This window comes from Rhinatrema bivittatum, chromosome 3 (genome assembly GCF_901001135.1).
Source record: "Rhinatrema bivittatum chromosome 3, aRhiBiv1.1, whole genome shotgun sequence".
Taxonomy (NCBI): Eukaryota; Metazoa; Chordata; class Amphibia; order Gymnophiona; family Rhinatrematidae; genus Rhinatrema; species Rhinatrema bivittatum.
The window spans coordinates 103422123-103445745 of record NC_042617.1 but is presented as its reverse complement, the minus strand read 5'-3'; the positions used below and the strand labels follow the sequence as shown (position 1 = coordinate 103445745).

The 23623-nt window shown below is 45.1% G+C and overlaps 1 protein-coding gene across 1 annotated transcript in view; it reads right to left on the bottom strand.

The window, feature by feature from the left end:
* LOC115086984 (serine palmitoyltransferase 3-like) overlaps positions 1 to 23623 on the bottom strand; it is a 254044-nt gene that overhangs the window by 155973 nt on the left and 74448 nt on the right. Inside the window, exon 2 of the mRNA XM_029593553.1 lies at positions 19404 to 19595. Coding sequence (XP_029449413.1) covers positions 19404 to 19595 — 192 coding nt within the window. The remainder of the gene's footprint in view (positions 1 to 19403; positions 19596 to 23623) is intronic.

Below are 23623 nucleotides of genomic sequence, written 5' to 3'. Positions count from 1 at the left end.
GAGGCCATAAATAGTCCAAGAATTTCGAGATTGGCAGGAAAGGGGATCAAGGGACTGAGAAGTGCACCATGATGTGTACCTTTTCCATTTGTATGAATAGGACCTTCTGGTGGAGGGCTTTTGTAAAGCTATCAGGACACGAGAAACGGAATCCGAAAGGTTAAAAGGTTGAAGGACTAACCTTTCAACATCCATGCCGTCAGGGACAAGGCTTGGAGGTTGGGTTGGAGGAGGCATCCGTCGTTTTGAGTGAGGAGATGCGGGTCCTTTCCCAAGGGAATGTGCCTGCGGATGGAGAGATCCTGGAGTATTGGGAACCATACTTGGCGTGGCCAGTAAGGTGCTATCAGGATCATGGTTCCTCCATCCTGGCGTAGCTTCACGAGAGTCCTCGACTGAAGAGGAAGTGGAGGGAATGCATAAAGCAGAACGGCTGCCCACTTGAGGGAGAAGGCATCCCTGGGCCGAGAGTGTTGGCTCCGAATGAGAGAGCAGTAATTGTCCACTTTGTGGTTCTGAGGGGACGCAAAGAGGTCTATTGAAGGATAACCCCACTTGTGAAATAGAGAGGTCGCTACCAAGTGATTGAGTGACCACTCGTGCGGTTGGAAGACACGGCTCAATTGGTCTGCCAATACATTGTCCACTCCCGGCAGGTAGGTGGCCCTGAGGTACATAGAGTGGGAGAGAGCTTCCGCCCAAATCTGCGCAGCTTCCTAACACAGAAGGAAGGAGCCTGTGCCTCCCTGCTTGTTTATGTACCACATGGCCACCTGGTTGTCCGTTTGGATCAAGATTATCTGATTCGATAGGTGAGCTTGGAAAGTTCTGAGTGCGTAGCGGATTGCTCGCAGTTCCAAGAAATTTATCTGGTGTTCGGCTTCCTCTCGAGACCAGAGTCCTTGAGTTTGGAGATCGTCCACATGGGCTCCCCGACCGATGTGGGAAGCATCGGTAGTTAGGATTATTTGGGGATCTGGTGGAAGAAAAGGTAAGCCCTGAAGGAGGTTGACTTGAGTCGTCCACCAGGTTAAAGATAGACGTAGCGCTTGTGTAATTGTGACAATGGAGGACAGGGGCTGAAGAGCTTGAATCCATTGATGTCGCAGAGTCCATTGGGTAAGTCTCATGGCTAGTCGGGTCATGGGAGTGACTTGAACCGAGGATGCCATGTGTCCTAGGAGAATGAGGAATTGGCGAGCCGTGGCAGTGTTTTGAGACTGGAGCTGGCGAGCTAGGGACATGAGAATTTGGACCCTTTGAAGCGGAAGGTAGGCCATTGCCTGTAAGGTGTCCACGTCTGCCCCAATGAAGGATAAGGTTTGAGATGGGACTAAGCAAGATTTCTCGTAATTGACAAGAAACCCTAAGGAAAGGAGTGTGTGAATTGTCAATTTTAGGGAGGATTGAGCAATCTGAGGAGTGGAGGCCCTGATTAGCCAATCGTCCAGGTAGGGGTAGACGTGGACACCTTCCTTCCTGAGGAATGCTGCTACCACGACGAGACATTTGGTAAAGACTCGTGGAGCAGACGCCAGACCGAAAGGTAGTACCCGGTATTGATAATGGTTTCGGCCCACCAGAAAACGCAGATACTTGCGATGGGATTGTGTTATCACAATGTGGGTATAAGCATCTTTGAGGTCGAGAGAGCACAGCCAATCCCCCCTTTGCAGCAGAGGGAGAAGCGAGCCCAGGGTTACCATCTTGAACTTTTCCTTTTGAAGGTACTTGTTGAGGGCTCGAAGGTCCAAAATAGGACGGAGCCCCCCTGATTTCTTTGGTATTAGGAAGTACCTGGAGTAGAATCCCTTCCCTCGTTGAGAGGGAGGGACGGGTTCTATAGAATTTGATTGCAGAAGAAGGGATACTTCCTGTTGTAATTGAGTCAAATGGTTGGTTAGACTCCATGCTTGAAGAGGCGGAGAGTCTGCCGGAAGAGTCATAAAGTTGAGGTGGTAACCCTGTGCGATAATTGCTAGCACCCACTGATCTGAGGTGATCTGTATCCAGCGTTGTAAAAAGTGGTACAGTCGACCCCCTACAGGGATGTCTGGAAGAGGGATCTGGCATGTGCTCCCTACAGGGAAGTCAAAGGCCCGCCGCAGGCCCAGGAGGTGGGGCTACAGTAGGTCTTTGCTTCCGAGGCTGCCGTGGCTGAGCTCTGTTGGAGGACCGTGCAGGTCGAGGCCTAGCTGATGGAGGATAGTAACGACGTGGCCGAAAGAATGACTTTTTAGAGTCCTTCTTAGGTGGTTGTTTGGAGGACACCTCAGATGGAATGGATGAGAGTTGTTTCAACGTCTCGTGGTGATCTTTTAATTCAGCTACAATTTGCTGAATTTGTTCTCCAAACAAATTGTCCCCTAAGCAGGGTAAATCAGCTAGACGATCCTGGACCTCTGGGCGAAGGTTGGATGACTTTAACCAAGCCCAACGTCTGGCTGAGATGGCTGTGGCTGAAACTTTTGTGGAAGCATCGAAGATGTCATAGGCCGTTCTAATTTCGTGCTTCCCTGCCTCAAATCCTTTGTGAAGAAGGGCTTGAAGCTGTGGTTGGTATTGTTCCGGCAAGGTGTCAGCGTAGTCTTGCATCTGTTTAAGGATGGCTCTGTTATATTGAGTCATGTAAAGTTGATATGAAGCTATGCGTGAAATCAACATAGCTCCATGATACACTTTCCGTCCCACACTATCCAGGAATTTGTTGTCCTTGGTAGGTGGAGTGGAAGAGTGTGGCTTTAGACGCTTGGCCTTCTTTTGCGCGGACTCAACCACAACAGAGCGATGATCCAGTTGAGGCTTCTGAAATCCTGGTGCTGACTGGACAAGATATGTGGAGTCAGCTTTCTTGTTAACTGGTGAAACAGATGAAGGAGATTCTCAGTTTTTCTTTAAAAGATCCAGAAACACCTGGTGAATCGGGATGGAAGCGATGATTTTAGGAGCATCCAGAAATTGGAGCAGTTCCATCATCTGGTGTCTGTCATCGGTTTCAGATTGTAGCTGAAAGGGTACAATTTCCGACATCTCCTTCACAAAATTAATAAAAGAGAGATCCTCAGGAGGAGATCGTTTTCTACTCTCTGTAGGAGATGGTGGTGAAGGTAAATCTGTGTCAGAAGATGTATCATCACCCCAGGTATCGTAGGGATCATGTGGGGCTTGAAGCCCTGAAGGACCTGGTTGAGGATCCGAGGGCATCGAGTGAAATCTTGATGGCATCGGTGCTGCCGGTGGAACTGGGAATGGCATTGAGGGCTTCGGCGCTGCCGATGGAATCGGTGCCGGTCTTGGAATCGATGGAGCCGAAGGATAAATCGGTGGAGAGATACGAGAAGGCACCGATGGGACCACCCCGGAAGGGGGAATCAGGAACGGTGTTTCTCCTGCCGATGAGAATCCTGTCGGAGACGGTGGTGTTGTCGGTGCTACTGGAATCACCGATGGAAGGGCCGTCATAAGTGCCTCCATGCGGCGCAGTAGCGGTGCTAGAGCTTCCACCAGAGGCTCGGTGGTCGGTTCCCTCCTCGGTGGCGGAGTTGGTGCCGGAGGCGGTGCCGGAATCGGTGCCGGTGGAGGTTGGAACTTCTGCATCGCTTTCTCGATGGCCTCCTGGACCAGCCGGTCCAGTTCTGCCCGGAGACCAGGGGTGATACCCGGCTCGACGGGAGAGGGAGGCTGAGGCTGAGCCGGAGGGACCACCGTAACCGGTGGGATCACAGCTCCCACACCCCGAGAGGGTGAGGGTTTCCTCGGTGCCTGCGAACGAGACGTGGACGGTGCCAGGTCTGACCGAGGCTTTTTAGTCGGTGGCTCGGCCTGTGCGGAGGTCGATGGCTCTGGATCCTCGACGGGCCGAGACTTGTGCCTTCGATGGCGATATTTGTCTTTCCGATCTCCTCGCCCATCCGGGGAGGGGACAGGAGTCGAGAGAAGTCATCGATGGTGGACGGTCACCGGAGGGTTGACGGTGATGGTGCAACTTCGACGGTGCCGGTTCCGATGACGTCGATGCTATCGATGGCGTTGGGGTGGGAGCATGGAAGAGGAGCCCCATCTTCTCCATCCTGGCTTTGCGACCTTTGGGTGTCATTAAGGCACATTTGGTGCAAGTCAGGACATCATGCTCACTACCTAAACACAAAACACAAACCCTATGGGGGTCTGTGATTGACATAGTCCGGGTGCAATCCGGACATCGATGGAACCCCGTCGCCATGGCCGTGGGCCAAAATTTAGCCGTGGGCTCGGTAATTGCCAACAGGCCTCGAGGGCCAAAATCGACGGAAGTCGATGAAAATCGGCAAAAAACTTACCGGAGTTCGCGAAGTTGAAAAAAATTTGTCGAAGGGAGACCCCTGAGGGGCAAATTTTCTTCGGAAAGAAAAAACCGAATTCCTGTCAGGAACGTGGTAAGAAGAGCTCCTTTCGCCGCGTGGCAACTGCTGCGCGGAAAAAAGAAGACTGAAGGGAGACCCCTGCTGGCTGCAGGGTCAGTGCCGTGCTGGGCATGCCCAGTAGGGGCCAGTCAAAGTTCTCTTAAACTTTGACAGAAGTTTTTCGTGGTGGGCTCCATCCTCGATGTCACCCATTTGTGAGGACAACCATCCTGCTTGTCCTGTGAGAAACTATGTTTGGCAAGGCTAAAATGGAGGTATTCATATCATTAGACCCTTTTCTCTCCTTAGCTTGATAAGCACCTTACTTATTCATAGAACTGGAGGAAAAGCATACAGAAGAGCTTGATTCCATGGAATGGCAAACATGTCGGCCATGAAGACAGTAAAGAAAAACCTAGTTGTTGAATGGTGCTGCAAAAAAGATCTATCTGCAGGATTCCCATGTCTTCAATTAAAGATCATTCTTGAGGTTTCAGACAATGGCTGAGTGAATCCACTATCTGATTCTGCTTGATGGAAGATAAAAAGCAGAAGGAAATATGTTGTGTCCAAAGACTGCATGTCCCTTGGTAAAGTTTGTAAGAGCTAGTTCTTCCTTGTTTATTGATGCAATATGTTGCCACTTGCTTATACAACTTTTTCCGACAACCATGGTCTAAAAATGTTTAAAGCATTCAAGACTGCTCTGAGTACCAGTAGGTTTATGTTGAGGACCGGCTCTTGGATGTTCCAAGTGCCTGAGAAAGCTTGTTGAAATGTGCCCTTCAGCCTCAAAAGTAGGCATCTTGTTACTATTTCTTGCACCTGAGGAAGGTGAAAAGCTTGACCATGAAGGTGGTGTGAAGGTTGGGTCCATCAACACAGGAATTGGATTGAGGTTTTTGACACATTTTGTGAGAAAATGGGTGAGAATATTCATTCCATGGGAACTTTAAATGCTAATAAACCCACCTCATGTGAAGATGAACATATGGAGTAATGTGAACAGTTGCTGCCATGTGAGCCAAGATTCTCATGAAGCAACGAGGCAGAAGACTTCTGATTTGAAAGATGGCAAACTGTTTAAATCATGGTTTCCATCCGCTGCCAAGGAAGAAAAGCTTTCCCTGCCACAATGTCCAGAGATGCACTTATGAAGTCCAAATGTTGTGAAGGAATCAGATTGGACTTTTGAAAGTTGAAGATGAATCCCACTAATCAGAGTTGGAAATGGGGAGAAGCCTTTACTTGTTCATAGGTTTTACTTGATATGAGTCAATCACATAAATATGAAAAAACAACTGCAAGACATTTAGGGATAATTTTTAAAAAGGATTCATATGCTTAAAACTGAGTTTTAAATCTTCCTTGATTTTCAAGGATAGATATATGGGTGTGTGCATTCTTCAGGTCTAAGGAAGTTAGCCAACAGTTGCTTTCTAGATATGGGAGAATTGTGGACAGTGAGTTCATTCTGAACTTCTCTTTCAGAAGTTTGTTCAGGTTTCCAAGGTCTAAGGTTGGACATAGGCCTCCTGTCTTTTAGGGGATGAGTAGGAACTTCTTGCTCTGCTGGAAACAAGAAATGGAGCTTTGCAATTCTAGCTGACTAGCAAACTTTTCCAATATAGGATTCATTTGAGATGTCAGAAGTAAAGGGAATCTTTAAACAGTTGTGAATAAAGTCCAATCACACCCTTTGAACAAGGGGATGATAGCTAGGTACAGAAGGTGGAGCCACTGAGCAGAAGCCCAACTCCAGCATCAAAATAAGAGGAATATTCTTTTAAGAACATAAGAGGTTGTCATACTGGGTCAGACCAAAAGGTCCATCAAGCCCAGCATCCTGTTTCCAACAGAGGCCAATCCAGGCTACAAGTACCTGGCAAGTACCCAAACACTACATAGATCCCATGCTAATGCCAATAATAGCAGTGGCTATTCTCTCAACTTTTGGCTTAATAGGTCTCCCTTAGTCTGAATCACCCCTCGTTGAGAAGAGATAGGCATTTCTTTAGTATTGGGTGATGTCACTGACGAAAGAGTGATGATGATGAAGATAATCAGCATGAAAGTTTCCAGCACCAAGAATTTTATTTTATTTAACATATGGTTCAGAGGTAAATCCCATGCTGCACGTGAACAGTGCCTATGGTTTCTAAACTGAAAATGACCTAACACCATGCTTTTCCCATGCTACAGTGAAACGTTTCCCTTTTTTCTCCTTTTCCAATACAGGAGGGCCCCAGTATGTGTTACCTGAGAACTCGGGCCTGGAAAAATTAGTCACTGATCCCTGAAGACTTTCTCTTTTTCTTCTCTGGTTTCAGAGAACTCAGATGGTGCTTGAGCTTCAGGTCTTGTAAACCAGGCCCCACAAAGACAACAATTTGCTTAACTATTTAGGATAACATGGGAAGGGCCTGAGCAGAAAGACAACAGTTGTGGAAGTCAAAACTAGACATTTTGTAATTGCACTTAGGCATTATTTGAAGGGCTTTTTACCTGACATCCTGGAGATTGTCGAGGTCAAGTCTGATTATTTATTTAGGTTCTACTTTTCAGGCATTTCAAAATGGATTATATTCAGGTACTGTAGGTATTTCCCTATACAGAGAGGGCTGATAGTGAGAAAAAAAATAGGTGAGAATAAGAAAATATATGTCTGCTCCTAATAGAAATATATTTTTTTTAGGAATCTCAAGAAAAGGAAACAAAAAACAAAGAGAACAAAAGAAACATTAAGAAAACTAAAGATGGGAAACAAACTTTTACAAAAAACATGAGTGGCTTGAAAAGCACAAGAGTGAATGGTCTTATCGCTTCTGAGGAAGTGAAAACTGAAGAGACTTGTGCACGGTGATTACATAGAAAACCTGCACATGCTTTCTAAGAGCATAGTCCATGTTGGCACCTTTGGATGACAGCTGATATCATCCTGCTTTGTCTGCTGAGAAAGCATTTTACCCATACAAACAAAATAAGAAAAACTCCTCAGCATTATAGACTACCAATATGATCAATGGGTAGAGATCATAGCCCCCAGTTTCCTGCAGCAATTTATTTTTTTTTTTTAAAGATTCAGCAGCAAACGTTGCCAGACTCTGTGGCAGATTTTTCAAAATTCTGTGGCAGTTATGTGGCAAATTTGCATAATTTTTCATATATTTGTAATTTATATATATATATATATATATATATATATTTTACTTTATACAAATAACAATTTTCTAATAGAAATATCCAATGTCTAATTTATTTAGGTCTTTATAAGAGGAAAAGGAATATTAGTGATTGGGGCTGAGGAGGAAGGAGGGAAAGGGATCTTTGAATGAAAAGAGGAGATTGCAGTTGAGAAATGAAGAAGGAATCTAAGGTCTTTAGTTGTTTTGGTGTGTCTTAGTAAATTTTAATTAATTGTTTTTACTTCATTAAATATCATTTTATGTATGTTTATTGTGAACCGTTTTGATTAATTCTTTGAATTGTAAAAGCGGCATATAAACATTTTAAAATAAATAAATAAATAAATAAGAAGTAAGGTATGAGGAGGACAGAGGGAGAGGGGAGGACCGAATGGGGATACTGGAAGGATAAGGAATGGAAGGAGAGAAGGTAGGTAGGGAGGGAATTGAAGACAGACCAGGAGCGGGGTGGAGGAAGGAAGATCAGGAGCAGGGTGGAGGAAGAAAGATCAGGAACGAAGTTGGAGGAGGAAAAATAGAGGATGGGGAGGTGGGAAGGAGTACTGGGGATGGGGTGGAAGAGAGAGGAAAGATTTGGATAAAGAAGAGAAGGTGGGAAGGAGAAATAGGGTTGGAGTGAAGGAAGGAAGGAAGCCACAGTCCCCCACCCCATCAACTCTTTCCATTTCCCATTCCAAAGCCCCTTTGATCTCCTTGTGCTCACTGTTTCACATCCACCCCTCCACCCAATTCCTCCCTTATCCTCATTCCCGCTCCCTCTCCACAAACCGCTCACCCAGGATCATCCCCTCCACCAACCCCACAAACCATTCACCAAGGTTCTCTCCGCCCTCAAAACCCCTCACTCATCCTATTTCACTCCCACCCCAAAAAACCCACTTTCCCCAGTTCACTTACTTCCCCTGCAATCTCCATTCTTTTTGTTCCCTATGCCCCCCACCCCCGAACAAGCGATCCCCAGCTGACTTCCTCCCTGCTCCCTCCATGTCCCCTCACTAGCTCCTATCATTTTAATACAGGAGGAGGATAATGGGCAATCTCAAGCTCCTCCAGGGCATCCTCCCCTCTTCCCTGTTGGGGCCTGAATGTCATGCTTTCAACCATGTAGTTCAAAGCTCCATTCAGGTCCTGGTAAGGGAGGAGAGAGGATGCAAGGGAGGACGCAACGGAGGAGCTGCAAAGCTTCCATTCTCCCATTTTGAAATGATAGGAGCCAGTGATTAAGGGGATATAAGTAGGACCGGGGGGGGGGGGGGGGGGGGCGGGGAGGGTAGACTGTTAAAAATGTTTTTCTTCCAGGACAGTCAGGAAGAGAAGGGGAAATTATCAGACCACTGACACCAATGCTCTTGTTTTGAAAGGGTCCCCGTATCCGGTGGCAATTTGGTCAGGATTGGACAATTCCACAGCAAGAGCCTAATTTTGTGGACCTCATCGAAGTTATACAATCATGGGAGACTAGGGACCTTGGTAGAGACATATGCATATAGGACTTGATCTTCAAAATAATTCACATGCATAAAATTTAGTTTTATATGCTTAAATAGGGGCCTGGGGCCAGCACCAATGCCATCGGTGCCTAGGGCTCTGGATGAAGGCCGAGCATCCAGGGCCTCATCTCTTGTGGATTTCAGTGAGGATGAGGCCCCTTATGGCCCCTGGGAGGATGACACTGCAGAATCCTACTCAGAGGACTCGGAAGATCTCCTCTCAGAACAGTCTTCTTCAGAGAGGACCGAAGGAGGGAGTGCCCTCCAGAGGGGACAGAGGGAGGTCTCCGCCTTAGGACCTGACCTTCGCAGGTTTTGTAAGGGTGATGGTGGAGGCCATCCTGTTTCAGTTGATGACAGAGCAGGACACCAGGCACAAAATGCTGGAAATCCTCCAGTTTGTGGAGGCTCCTAAAGAAATCGTGGCAGCCTTGATGGAGCTTTCTCCTCGGAGGAACCGGTGACTAGCACCGCATCTGTCGGGGGAAGCATTGGTGCCCCGCTGGGCATCGATGGCTTCCTGGGAACCTGCACCAGCTGGGTCGGTAATACACAGATGAGCACATTGAGACGCTCCAGTAGCAGTTCTAGCAGGGAGAGTGCGGGCACTGATATGGTCAGTGCCACCGGCTCGATGCCCTGCTGTGCCCGATCAACCGGCAGCTGGACTCTGCACTCCAACTCCTCCTTGAAAGTTGCGATGCCAAAACTAACTAGGAGGCAGGAGGGATGGCCAGATCTTCTTCGGATCCTAGAGGTGGATAAGCGACTGACACCAAGACTGGTGTAGACTGTCGCAGACCCCAGCATCGATCGAGGAAAAGGCACTCTTCGTTGCCGAGTCACTTTGGGGTCATCAAGGCAAGTGCCAGCGCCAACCTAAGCCCGCTACTGTGCATCGAAGGCAACTGGTGTTGATGCTTCCTTGGCTTCCCTCCAGTATTTCCCTGGTGCCGAGGGCAGATAAGGAACCCAATGTCCTTAACTTGGAAGAGAGCAACAAGGACTGGTCCACAGCGCCCCTATCCACCGGCATCAACGGAGTGGATGGCCCCACAATGTCGCTGGCTCAGTATCCATTGGTGCGGCTCCATGGTCCTTCGGTGTCTACGCTACCGATGGCTTGGACTTTCTCGCCCCAAAGAGCTTCTCCATCTTGTCGAGGTGAGTGCAGCGTCCCTTCAAAGTCATTTGGTCACACAGGCAGCACCCCCGAATGTTGTGCAATGTCCCCAGGCAGAGGATACCCACATATCATGTGGGTCTGTGATAGACAGTTTCTCGGGCACTGAGGGCATAGACAAAAATAGGCCATGACAATACAAATTGAAAGGAGCAAAAACAATGGAGGTGGCAGGTGACAGACACCAGTGGGCACAGAGGCACTGCCACCACGGGGGGATGGAAGTGAAAGAAAACTTACCAAACAGCTGAAAAACCTAAGACACAAGAGGGAACCGGAGAGGGACCTGAACCAAAAAAAGATGTGAGAAAAACCCGAAAACAATTTTTTAAAAAAAATAATATATCTTTTATTAGGATCAAAGGAATAACAAACATGGGCAAAATATATTGCCAACCAGCTGACATATAGATTACAATACAGCCAAAATTGTCGGTATAACAGCAGACAACTAAATGTTTTCCCAAAGATCCAATTTTCATAATTTTGTAGAAACTCCCTCCCTCCCCCCTTACCCTCCCTCCCAGCTAACACATTATGTACACTTGCACACACATTCATACATCACACACCCAGGTGCCCAAACCCGCAGGATCGAAATCAGCATATCCTATAGAAAATGAAGTGTACGTTCCCACAATCGAAAGTAACTACGTAAAGCAATGCGAGTTTTTGGATGGGAAATAGAGTTTTTCCGCAAGAGTTCCATTTGTGCCGTTTGTTGCATTGAACTCTTCCACGCTTGTGGGGTGGGTGACAGGTCAGAATGCCATGTCAATAAAATTTGTTTTTTCGCCAGTACCAGGGCAATGCAAACATATTTTAATCCCCCTCTGGGGAGTGCTTTTTTCTTCAATAAGTGTAGATAGAACAATGTCCCCAACCAAGGAATTGCATACCCTAGGACTCTCTCCATCAATCCCTTGACTTGTGACCAGAAATGTCCCAGTTATGTACATCCAGAGAACATATGGCAAAGATTTCTCACCTGTGTGCCACATTTGAGACATAGATCAGAAAACTATAGATGTCTGGAGGTTCCCCTTGGCTCTTAAAAGAAATGTGCGGTATAGGAGCTTGAACAGTCTCCTGGAGCACTGCAGAGGGCAGATGCCTCCTTACGCCGGAGAAGGCTCTTTTCAGAATGTCCACTGTTATGGGCTCCCCCAGATCCTCCTGCCATTTAGCTGCCAAGTGGGGTAGGTGGGTGGTGGGTAGAGTGGCTTTCAACTGAAACATCCACACCTTGATTTTGTTGAAATGCGGAGGGGTATCAAAGAAAGAATCTTCCTCATCAGATATTAGTTGGCTCAAATCTCCCTTGCATATTTGGAAACAATAATGGCGAGCTTGAAGATAGGCAAAATACTGTGTTGAGGGAATCGCCCACCGTGTTTGCAACTGTTGAAATGAGTAAATAGTGGAGCTGTCCTCATATACCCATTGCTGAAGCAAACGAAAGCCCCTGGAGCCCACTGTTTAAACACACTCCCTCCTTAACCCGGGAGAAATTGCTGTTTCCCACCACAGATAAAAAGGGGGAAACATGACAGCTGCGATGAATAGATGTCTGCCACCACTTCCATGCCTTGCAGTGTGCCTTCATCCAGAAGGAGGACAAGATCAGAGTGTCAACTTTGAGGCTCAGCATGTGAAGAAGGTTAAGGGGTGAAAGAGGCGCAGTCCATTCCGCTAGCAACTCCTCTGGGTCGAACTTTTATGGCCCGAAGCCCAATCCTGTATGTGGCATAGTAGGCAGGCAACATTATATAGGCACAAGTCCAGTAAGGCAGTGCCTCCCAGGCCCTTGTCCAGACGCAGAGTGTCATATTTAATACAGGCACGCCTCCCACCCCAAACAAAACGCCCTATCATAGATTTATAGCTACATAGATCTTTTTGTCTCTTACCCACAGAGGCAACATTTGAAGACAATATAAAAATTTGGGTAAAATTGCCATTTTTAACAACAGCATACCTTCCCAGGAGAGACAATGGAAGGTCACGCCACCGGTCCAATTGATGTTTAGTTTTCTCCAGGATTGGGAGGAAGTTAGCCTCATACACTTTCTTATTCTGCGCATCCAAGTGGGTCCCCAGATATTTTGTAGATACATTCACCCAACCTAGCAGGAACGAACCGACCCAGTGCTGTGGCAGAGCTGCGTCCAGTGATAAAACCTCAGATTTGTCCAAATTAAGACTGAGGCCCACAAAGAAGCCAAAATGGTCTATGGACTGCAGAATATCTTCAAAAATCTCTCCTGGGTTCCGTACAAATAGCATCATATCATCTGCATATAAACCAAATTTAACCTGTTGACAGCCGATTTGTTTACCTTGGTAACATGCGAAGCTTGATCGTCAATGGTTCTAGGGACAGTACAAAACATAAGGGGGATAGGGGCAGCCTTGACGGGTCCCCCTCCCCAGGGAAAATGGCTGAGAAAGAACCCCATTAACCATTACTTGGGCCTGCGGGCTGGTATACAACAGCTGTACCCAACTGATAAAGTCCCCACCCAACCCGAACTTCCCCAGGAACCACAGTAAATACAGCCACTCCACACAGTCGAAAGCCTTGGCTGCATCCAGGCTTATAAGGACCCCATCCGGATTCCAGCTTAGGGGGGACTGCAACATTATGGCCTTTAAGAGATTTGAGGTAGGGAGGCGCCCCTTAACAAAGCCTGTCTGGTCTCTATGCACTATACCACGGAGCACCCCGTTCAAGCGCTCAGCCAAGACGGCGGCTAAAATTTTAATGTCTTAGTTAAGTAAGGAGATAGGCCTGTACCCTTCTGGGCTATCATGGGCCTTGCCAGGCTTGGGGAGCAGTACCATAGTGGCAATATTCTGGTAACCCCCTATTCCGTGCAGCCCGATACATTGCCACTATTGGGGCCGCCACTTGCTGCCCCTGGATATGATAAAATTCAGGGCAGAATCCATCTGGACCTGGTGTTTTGGCAAGGGTCAGTTTTTTTTATGACCAGCATCACCTCCTCAGGCTGAATAGGTGCTTCTAGTTTTTGTTTTGCGCTGTCAGAAATTTGGGGGGGGAAATTACATTGTCCTGAAAATAACCCTCTCTACACTCAAAAGAAAAAGGTTGGGCCCTGTATATTTGGCGATAGTATTGGTTGAAAGCCTATAAAAGATCCATGGTTCCGGTGACCATGCCAGATTAAACACTTAAACACTTAATGGACACCCCCCCCCCCGAGAGCCTCTATTACCCTTGATCAGCTTGGCCAATAATTTCCCTGGTTTGTTTCCCCACTGGTAGAGTCTAAATTTATAAAATAAAAGATTACGCTGGGTCTTAAGGGAAAGTAAAGCATTCAATGCCTTGCAGGTTAGCATTAGCTCTCTTTTTGTGGTGCATCCAGGGTTTGGGTATGGGAACGTTTCAGGGCAATCAACTTACTGGTTAGCGCCAGCAATTTGTAATTGAGCTTTTTCCGTTAACTAACCTGGTATGCTAAAATACGCCCCCATAGAACTGCCTTGGCTGCATTCCAGAAGACAACATCATCCACCTCACCCCCCCATTTAGAGAACAATATTCTTCCCACTTAGCTTTTAAAAAGGGGGCAAATTTAGGGTCTTCATACAGCCAGGGAGGCATGTTCCAAATCCGGGGAACTCTACCTTCTGAACTCAGGCCCAGATGACATACCACCAAATCATGGTTGGAGAGGTTCTATAGAACTCTTCTCCACCCTAGCATAAAGCGATTCTAAGAGTAGCAAATAGTCCAGGCGGGTGTACAGATTGTGAGGGTGGAAGAAAGAAATGCGTAAATCCTGCCTCGTCTAAATGCATCACCCTCCAGATGTCAATTAGTTGCAAATACCCATATCCCCCTAGTTTTTATGAGGTATTTTTACCGGTCTACAATTGATACTGGGGTTATCCGTGATGTTGAAGTCTCCCCCCATGAGGATAATATACTCCTCCCACTCCGTCAACTTAGAGACCAGACAAGTAAAGAAGTGATGAGAATATTGGTTCGGGGAATAAATATTGACCAATATATCTGCCCTCTGGATCAGCCACAGTCCCCTCTACTTGGAAGGACAGGGATTTGGCAATTAACACCGCCACCCCATTTTGGCTAGTGGAAAAAGACGAATAAGAAACCTGGCCTATCCATTCCCTTCTCAGCTTTTGATGTTCGGCATCAGTTAAATGAGTGTGTCTCTTGTAAAAAAGCAATGTTTACCCCTTTTCATTTAAGTTATTGGAGCATTTTTTTTTCTCTTTATGGGGGAATTAAATCCCGCTATATTTAAAGTACCCACGACAATATTAGCCATAAAAAAAGGACCACCAACTAACAATGCTGCTCTGGTCTCCCCTTACAGCAGGAAGTGCTCCCAGCAGAGGCCCTCTCATAGTGCTGTACCAACTGCGTATGGAAAAAAAATCCAAAAAAAGAAACAATCATACTGCAGGTCAATGGTCCAAGAACTCTCTATCCTTCCCACAGGTTGGTTTCACACATACACTCTCACATCCCAACATATAAACCCCATTTCTCATATTTGGATTAACCTCTACACCCAAAGTCCCAGGTCTACCCCACTTATACAGTTTCTGTCACCTGTAATATAATACCACAGGTATCGGGATGAACCAAGAACTCTGGGGCTCCGGAGAGTCTGTGACTGTCACCTAGAAATGGTTTCCCTTTGATTGAAAAGCTTGCTGCAGTCCTTTTCCCAGTCAGCGCCCTCTTAGAAAATTCTGGCCTATTGATGTCTCTGAAATCTTTCATCCCGCTGCTCCAGTTACAGGCCGTCCATGAAACTGCATGCCTCCTCAGTGTTGAAAACCCTGGCTTCTCCCCGATGGAACACCCGCAGTTTTGCAGGGAACTGTAGGGCAAAGCGAATCCCCTTCTGGAACAATTGCGTGCAGTAGGGGGTCATTTCCCTACATGCCATTAATACCCCGGAGTGGGACCTCTACTCAGTCTGACGTCATCACCGGAAGTCCACCCGAAAACAATTATTGAAAAGTTTTCCAGCAACTTTCTAATCAAGAAAGAGCACAAGGTCAACTGTGAGGCGAAAGCTCTGTGAAAAAAAAAAAAGACTGGAGAGGGACCCCCGCGTGGATGCATGGTATAGGGCATTCTGGGTATACTCAATGTATCTAGTAGAGATGTGCTTTGGGTAAAAATGCCGTGTCTGGCTTAGTTTCAGGCCCCCCCCCCGCAGGAATTTTGTTTTTCCCGTGGTTCGGGGGGGTGGGTTCTGGGGCCCTGATTTTCGGGTTAGTGCACGCTAACTCCTGATAGTGTGCATTAACTTGGCAGAGTTAGTGCACGCTAACTCCTGTTAGCACGCGCTAACTCAAAAATGAATTGTTTCAGAAATTTCAGAAAAAAAATCAATTGTTTTTCGGTTCTCCAAAACCATTCCAAATTAGGTAATTTTGTTGACATTGCCTAATTCGGAAAATCGATTGCACATCCGTAGTATCTAGTCAAAGTTCTATAAACTTTGACATAAGTTTCTCATGCTGGGCTCCATCCAATGTCACCTATGTGTGAGGCTTACCATCCTGCTTGTACAAGGAGAATGGAAATGCCCAGCTTCAGCAGAAAAGTGTCATATATTAAGAATAAAAAACCTTGCTGTTGATTTCTCAAGAATATTTTGATGATGCTCACACACACAGTGGTCAAATTCAGATATTGCAGGTGGACTGTGCTCAATTCACAACTATAGTAGTGGGGGCTGGGGTTCCACAGGGTTCTTCCTTGTCACCCTCAATCTTATGAGGCCACTGGCAGGAGTGTTTCAGGAACTTGGTATTAATAGCTTGTAATGACAATTAGCTTCTGATTCCAGTTAGGAATGATATTAATGGGGTAGTAAAGTTTTTTTGTTTTTTACGCTTATTTGGTGGCCTTGGCCTCTTGGATACAGAAAAGCAAGTTGGTAATAAACAAAAGTAAGATGGAAATTTTATATGTTGGTCACGATAGCGTGATGCTTCTGGTTATCAGCCCGCCACAGTTAAAGGTCCATATTATTAAGATTTCTTCTAAGGTTAAAATGTTAGTAGTTATTTTGGACTCCAGCTTTTCCATGGAGCCATGTGTTGGGTTGGTGGTGCAGATAGCGTATTTTCAACTTAAAAGTGTTTTCTTTGCTCTTTTCTTGATTACCAAATACTAAAGACTGTTGTGTAAGCTTTAGTTATTTCAGTACTCAATTGTTGCAAATGTCTTATTTGTGGATTTTCCAGTTAAACTCACTCAAAGGCTACAATTGGTGCAGAATATGGCGGCCAGGCTGAACCTTGGAAAATCTTGGTTTGATAGTTTATCGCCACTGCTGAACTGTCAGTTGTAAAGGGGGCAAAATTCAAGTTATTTCCTAAGGTGCTTTGAATTTACTTTTCATTCTCTCTCTGGATTGTAGCTTTTTTACTTTTTGGGTATTTAACAGCAGTATTTGGTTTGTTTTTATTATTATAGATGTTTATTATTATAAACTGCTTTAATTGTTTTCACTGATTATGCGGTATAAAAATTTGTTAAATAAAATACAAATAGAGACAATAAAAAAGCAGGGGAGCAGTTACAGTGGAAAGCAGTAGAAGCAGCAGCAGCACTTGGCTACTATGAAAAATAATCGAGCAGCAGCATCGCCCCATCTATCACACGTACTTCTGCCCAACCAGGAAGGGAACCAAAAGGTGGCATGCCAGATGTGGAAGATAGAGAGACTGATCCACATACACAGGGCCGGATTTTCGGAGGATTTACGCGCGTAACTGGGCTTACGCGTGCCGGGCCTATTTTCAAAAGGCCCGGCAACGCGCATAAGTCCCGGGGCTTTACTAAAGGGGAGAGAAGGGGGTGGGGCGGTTCGAGGTGGGGTCAGAGGAGTGCGCGCCGGGTAGCGCGCGCAACTTTTAAAATCTACTCCATAGTGTATCAGAGCCCAGTTGAAGAGGATTAAGAAAATATACTCTGTGATGCCATTACTGTGTAATTTATTAAATAACTGTCTTGAGTAATTTATTATAAGAAATGGTTGCTACCCAGCAAAGGTCAAATACACCATATTTCTCAATTCTTATACACTCTCACCTGCCCACATTAAACCCAAGACCCAGTAGCTACAGATACATTATTCACCACATGTAATTTTACGTATTGCATTACAACATAAAAAAATAAGAAACAAAGATCCAGAAATTCAAATCCACAATTGGCTACCCCTATGAGGAAACATTCAGAACTGGAACTAGAATCAGACCAGTGGTGGGCAAACTACGTCCCGTGGGCCAAATATGGCCCTTAAAGATTTCTATTCTGGCCCGTCTATCACTAGGACAATCTCCCTAATGTGAGGCTTGCCGATACTCAGACCTGCCTACCCGATGTCATCAACAAGACCAAGTTATTGCCCTTGATGATGCTCGATGCTTGAGCAGGGAGGTTGGAGCATGAGTGCATTTTAATGCTGTGCTGGCGAGGTTCCCACCCCACCAGCAAGGAGAGACCCCATTCATTGATGCTGGTGGGTTTCCCACCCCCATTAGCAAGGACAGGCCCCTTACTGCTGTGAGAAGTGGTCAGTAATAGGGGAGTAAGGGAAGGGACAGAGGGAAGGAAGGGAAGTGGTGAGGATGGTGAGTGAAATGGAGGTGGTGAGTGTCAGGGAAGGGAATGAGTGAGCGAGTGGGTGAGTGGAAGAGAGGAGCTAGTGACTGAGTGGGAAGGGGCGAGTGGAAATAAGGTGGTGAGTGACAGAAGGAGATTGAGGAGGAGGGTGAGTGACAGAGGGGAGAGAATAGGAGGAATGGGAGGGTAGGGGAGGGAAATGAAGTGTACAAAATGGAGGGAGTGACTGAGGAGTGAGTGGGAATGAAGGGTGAGTGAGAGGGAAGGGTAATGAAGCAAGAGAAAAAGGTGAATGACAGAGGGAAGGGAAGAGGGAGAGGGGGTTGAGTGACAGGGAAAGAAGGTGAATGACTGAAAGGTGAGTGAGAGAAGGGAAAAGAGGGAGGATATAGAAGAGTGAAGTGACATGAAGAGAGGTTAGAACGGTGCATGAGTGAGTGTACGTGTGTGGGAATGAACGTTGTGTATGTATGAGAAAGAAAGGAGGAAAGTTTGTGTGCACCCTCCTCTCCTTCCACCTACTAGTGACTGAAATGAAAAGTTACCAAGTATGGAGGGGGGTGGAATTTTTTTTTTTTTTTTTTATCTTTATTAGTTTTAATTATTGGGTGTTTGATATATTTGCTGTTTTGAAATATTTTATGGAGTTTGAGGAAATGTTTAAAGTTCTTTTCTATCCTTATTTTTCTTAATTATTAGGTGGTGGTGGTCTATTTGTCATCTATTTTGAAATTATGCTTTTTATTAGTATGGTTTCCTCACTGTTTTGATTTATATTTCTTGACTTTATTTTATGTGGGATGGTGATATTTTTGTTTAGATTTATTGCACTGCATACTGGCTTTTAGTGTTTTCTAGTCCAGTATTTTGTCTTCCCCTTACTATTTATACTTTATGGCTTGCATTTCTGACTGAGGTGAGGTGGTCTGCTAGCTGGGAAAATGCCTTGTACCTGTTGGGTTAAAGGTTTTTCTGATTTTGGTAGAGGCTGGGATCCATGATTGGAGGGGCTCCTTAGGTGCTAAAAATGATGGCGCTTAAGCCTGCTGGATACTGAAACGCCTGCAGCAAGTGGAGGAGATTTGATTGCTGTGTCAAGGACCACTTGTGCCCCACCCTACACTCCCCCACCCTCATTGCACTTGATAACTTGTAATGTGGCTTCAGCACAAAAGTTTGCTGACCCCTGGCCTAGACGTAGCAGCTTTGTCAGTCAAAGTAACACTCCTCCTTCCCACCCCGCCGTTGGTCAAGATGCAGTAGCACTAACACCATTATCTTTCCTTAGCTGGGGTTATTTTCTCAGTATTAAAGGGGGTTCATCACAACAGAATGCAGAATAAAAATGAGAAGGTAGCATGGGCCTTACTCCGCATTAAGCCCAAGCACAGGGGTAGGATGCGCATTTCATTGGTCCTGCTGGCCAACAACGTGCAAAAACCGATCACCGCTGCAGCTCCTGTCTGTCTCAGAAACTGCATTCAGACTTACTTTTTGTTCTTCTCTTTCCGTAGCCATGTGACATTTTTCAAGGCCCCAGGCTCTCATGAAGTCTCGCAGGTAGCCGAAGAGTGTCACCACTCCAAAACCCATGTAAGTTAGGACAGCAATATACATCGGTGCTTGTTCAAAGGTTTCAGTAAATGATCTCTTGTAGAGGTTTCCATTTGGTGCGCCATTTTGCTGAAAATATAAATAAGAATTCATAATTAAAATCTCTCTAATGCATGGGAATAAAACTGTTTAACAACAGATGAGAAACCTGATTGGCTAAATAAAATCATATGAGCATGCTGGAAACTAAGTTTTTCCTCACCAGCAGAATTCCATTTGAAGAGATCCTTAGAGAGAGGAGGATGAGATAGAAGAACCTGGGGATGAGGGGGAGGAATAGTTGGAAAAGAACCTGGAATAAGCAGAAAGGAGGAGGAGAAAGGAGACGTGAGGGGGAAGAGCAGAAGAAAGGAAGGAAGGTTGAGCGTGAGAGGGAGGAAGAAGTGGGGGGGGGGGGTTGATAATGCACCACACCATCTGCAAACCCCGTCCTCATGTTTTTTAAATCCTAGATCTGCCATGTGCATGAAATTTTGTTTATTTGTATGTGTATGGCCAGATTAAAAGGACAGTTGTGTCACCTGTTCTTGCTTAAGCAGGATAAGTACAATTGCTTAAAAAACAGGATACTTGAAAAAGTAGAGAAATCAAACATCTGAGCAGTTATGCGAGCCTGTTCTGTTACAGTGGCTCCTCTATGCCTTCAGTGCACTTAAAAGGGACAGGTTATGCTGTAAATTGTCAAGAATAGTTCTGACCTGAGGGTACACTGCCTTTCTGTTACTGGCAGCAGATTTCACATATTCTGCATTCCTCTGCACCAAGTAATCCGCAGCTGCTGAACACAGAACACACAGCTTCCTACCCAGTCTACCTTACATGAAGAGAGGCTGACCATGTCTCAGGTTCAGAAATCCTGCTATGGCTCCCTGGGAGAGGCCTCAGCTTCTTTTGAGTTTCCTTCATCTCCCGTCCTCCTCCAAACTAATCCCAGGTGTGCTTTTAGTGCTTGGAAGCAATAGATTTTGTTTTATGCTTCCTTCACCCCTTCCAACCCAGACCTTAAATTTAATCCCTTAACTATCAATATTTATTTTCCTCTGTCTCCCCCAATCCTCCCCCCCCTCACCAGCAGATTCCTAATGTTCATTACCTACCCCCAACGGGCCTGTAATATCCATTTCCCCCTCATCCGGTAGACATCTGATGTACATGTACCCCTCCTCTGCAGACCTCCCATCCCCTCCTCACCAACCCCATGAACACCGGGGCTCTGCTGGCCATGGCTATGAACAAAGGCAGTGAGCGCAGGGCCAGAGTCATCGTATTCCATGCTTACAGGCTCTGCAACATCCCCCCATCCATTTCAGGCTTCAGTGAGGAAAGCAGCCCCAGGGCCTGTGCACACAACAGAATAAGCAGGATGACTCATCTTGTTGCTCACTGCTTTCAAGTCATAGCATGCCTCCAGCCTTGATGTCCATAGTGTTGGTGGGCAGGAAATAGGAGATTGCAATCTGAAGAAAACAAATCAGAATGACAGGCATTTAAAAATTAACACTTGGGAACACTTCCTGCTGCTCTAGTCCTCAGCACAGCCCTGTGTGTACACCCACTTGGAAACTGCTTGTACTACATCTGTATTAGGACACAAAAACCAGGGCAAGATCAGATTGCATACCATTAACATAAAAAGAACCAACCAGGAAGGAAAGCAGAGACCCTTTCCTAGCATTACTCTTTGCTATGGCCACAGCACCAAACAGGACTCATTCACTCTTGGGTGTGGGTTTGTACAGCATGAACCGACAAGACCTTTGTATCTATCAACCAGGCAGAACCATATTGAGTAACAAGGAAAAGACCATGTCATGCCTACCCCTTTTGTTTCTTAAGCAAACAGAAATGGAGATAATGTTCTAGCACCAAACAAATTTGACCAATCTGCTTAGTTTAAAGAAACATTCTAATTTAGCATGTAAGGACAAAATCTCATGGGGCATTGTGCTAAAATAATACATTATGTAGTATTCAAGATAAATTATTATTTTTTTTTTTTTTAAATGTTGCTTAAATATTTTCAGGCCAGTCTTGAATGCCGTGCCTTTGGTTAGTTTGTGACCAACTCTTCCCATCCCTTACTGGGACCCATTACGAAACAATTCCCAGAAGACTCGTGTTTCGATGGGCCCTGTTGACACTCCCAGGACTGGCAGAAAGGAAGCAGTTTTGTTTTCTTGGCCAACCTAAACATTACTGAGCAAAATACTAGTTTCCTAAAAGGTGATGAACACTAGCCACTAACTCAAAATTTTAAAAGGAAGAGACAAGGTGTTTTTGGAGGATGCGCCAGTAGGAGGTCATTCTCAACCTGACAGCAAGGGGTTAAGCTCACCCCTAGGCATAAAGAAAACACAAATAGGAGGAGGTGGGATTGGAAAGGTTACCTAGCAACATGTTAATTAGTATATACTTATGCAGCTTGTAACCAGAGTTAAATGATTACATGCATATCTCTTTCTGCTAAAATTCCAGTGAACATCTTAATCTCTGTCAAATGAAATGTTATTTCTTCGAACCTTCTATTTTTCATCTTAGTTCCCAGGAAAAATATAATTGCAAACTACTCTGAAGTGTCATGATTTATTCTACTTCAGAATAAGTCTCCGATCACTGCATACCACACCTCGCCTACAGCTGCAATCCTACTGCCACAGGAACAATGGCTAAGTTTGAAATTGTCCTACCTGCCTTGGGAGATGGTGTGATGAGGAAGTGTACTTGCAGATATGCAAGACCTTCAACTCATTTTGGGAAGAACTACAGGAGCACCAGTAAAGTTGATGCAGTGGTGCTGGGCACAGCTACAGTCACATTGCTTGTTTTTCTGCTGCTGAAACCTGCCATTTACAATGGCTATATGCAGATCAATTTTTAACTTTGATGGACTATTCTGGTACATAAAGGGTTTTGGAATGTCTCACTGTGAGCTGGGAACTCATGTTCTGGTAAGATCATGCGAGGCATATGTGCAGGGGCCAATAAGTAAAGTTGTGTGGTTAAGCCAGCCATCTGATTAAAAATTAATGTCTTGATGGCAGGATCACCAAATTAATAATTACTGGGCTCTAGGAACTCCTACTATACACCCTCAAACCCCTTTCAGAAAATCAGCCATGTTCCATGATAAAGTACCAGGGGCATTCATTCAATCAATTTCCTCAAGTATAGTTGCACTTCAGTCTGTAATTCTGGTAAATGAAGTGAAAAGGCAACTGTACTATTCTACTATAGGTTTTCCCCACAACATTTTCTTTATGTTTGTGTGTGGGTTTTGTTTTGGGTTTTTTTTTTAAAGGACCTAATTAAAAAAAAAAGCATCTACATGCTTTAAATTGGGTTTGACACATAAGTGGGCTTTTGAAAATTGCTACAATATATGCAATTGAATTATCCATAGAATGTTAAGTGCAGTTTACAAATGTAAATGTCTTTATAAAATTGCTATGATAGTATGTTACATTTACATGTATAACTCCTTTTAAAATTACTTCCAAAATGCATAGGAATGCCAAAAGTCACATATTTGGCTGGTAGAACTGCTGATATTGCTTTGTTCATTTTGTGAATGTTATGCCAAACTTAGTTGGTAACACAAAAAACATCGCCAAGTGCACACAATAACAAAATAAAAGGAGCATATGGAACTATAGAGCAATTGATGATGAATAAAGCAATCATGGCTAGCTGTAGAAAAAGGTCAATGTCTCAGTATAATATGGATTGACAAAAAAAGCTTTTGATAGTATCCCACACTCATGGACAATAAATTGCTTTTAAATGTACAGACCAAGTTATTTCAAGTTTACCATAAAAATGTGGCAGACTACATGAAAATGGACAATGTGTCATTCCTAACATCAAGATCCAACAAAGAATATTTTAGGAAGGTTCTCTATCACCACACGTTTAGTCTAGCACTAAATCTTCTGAATCCTCTTATTAACTTCTTGGGTTATGGATTTATCCTCAATGCTAGAGACACTAATGATTCACAGATAAAGTCACACCTACTATTTGTAGATGATTTGAAGTGTTACAACTCCTGTGATCATCATTTAGCAGAACTCAAGAGTGGGGGGAAAGCTTACCAGATG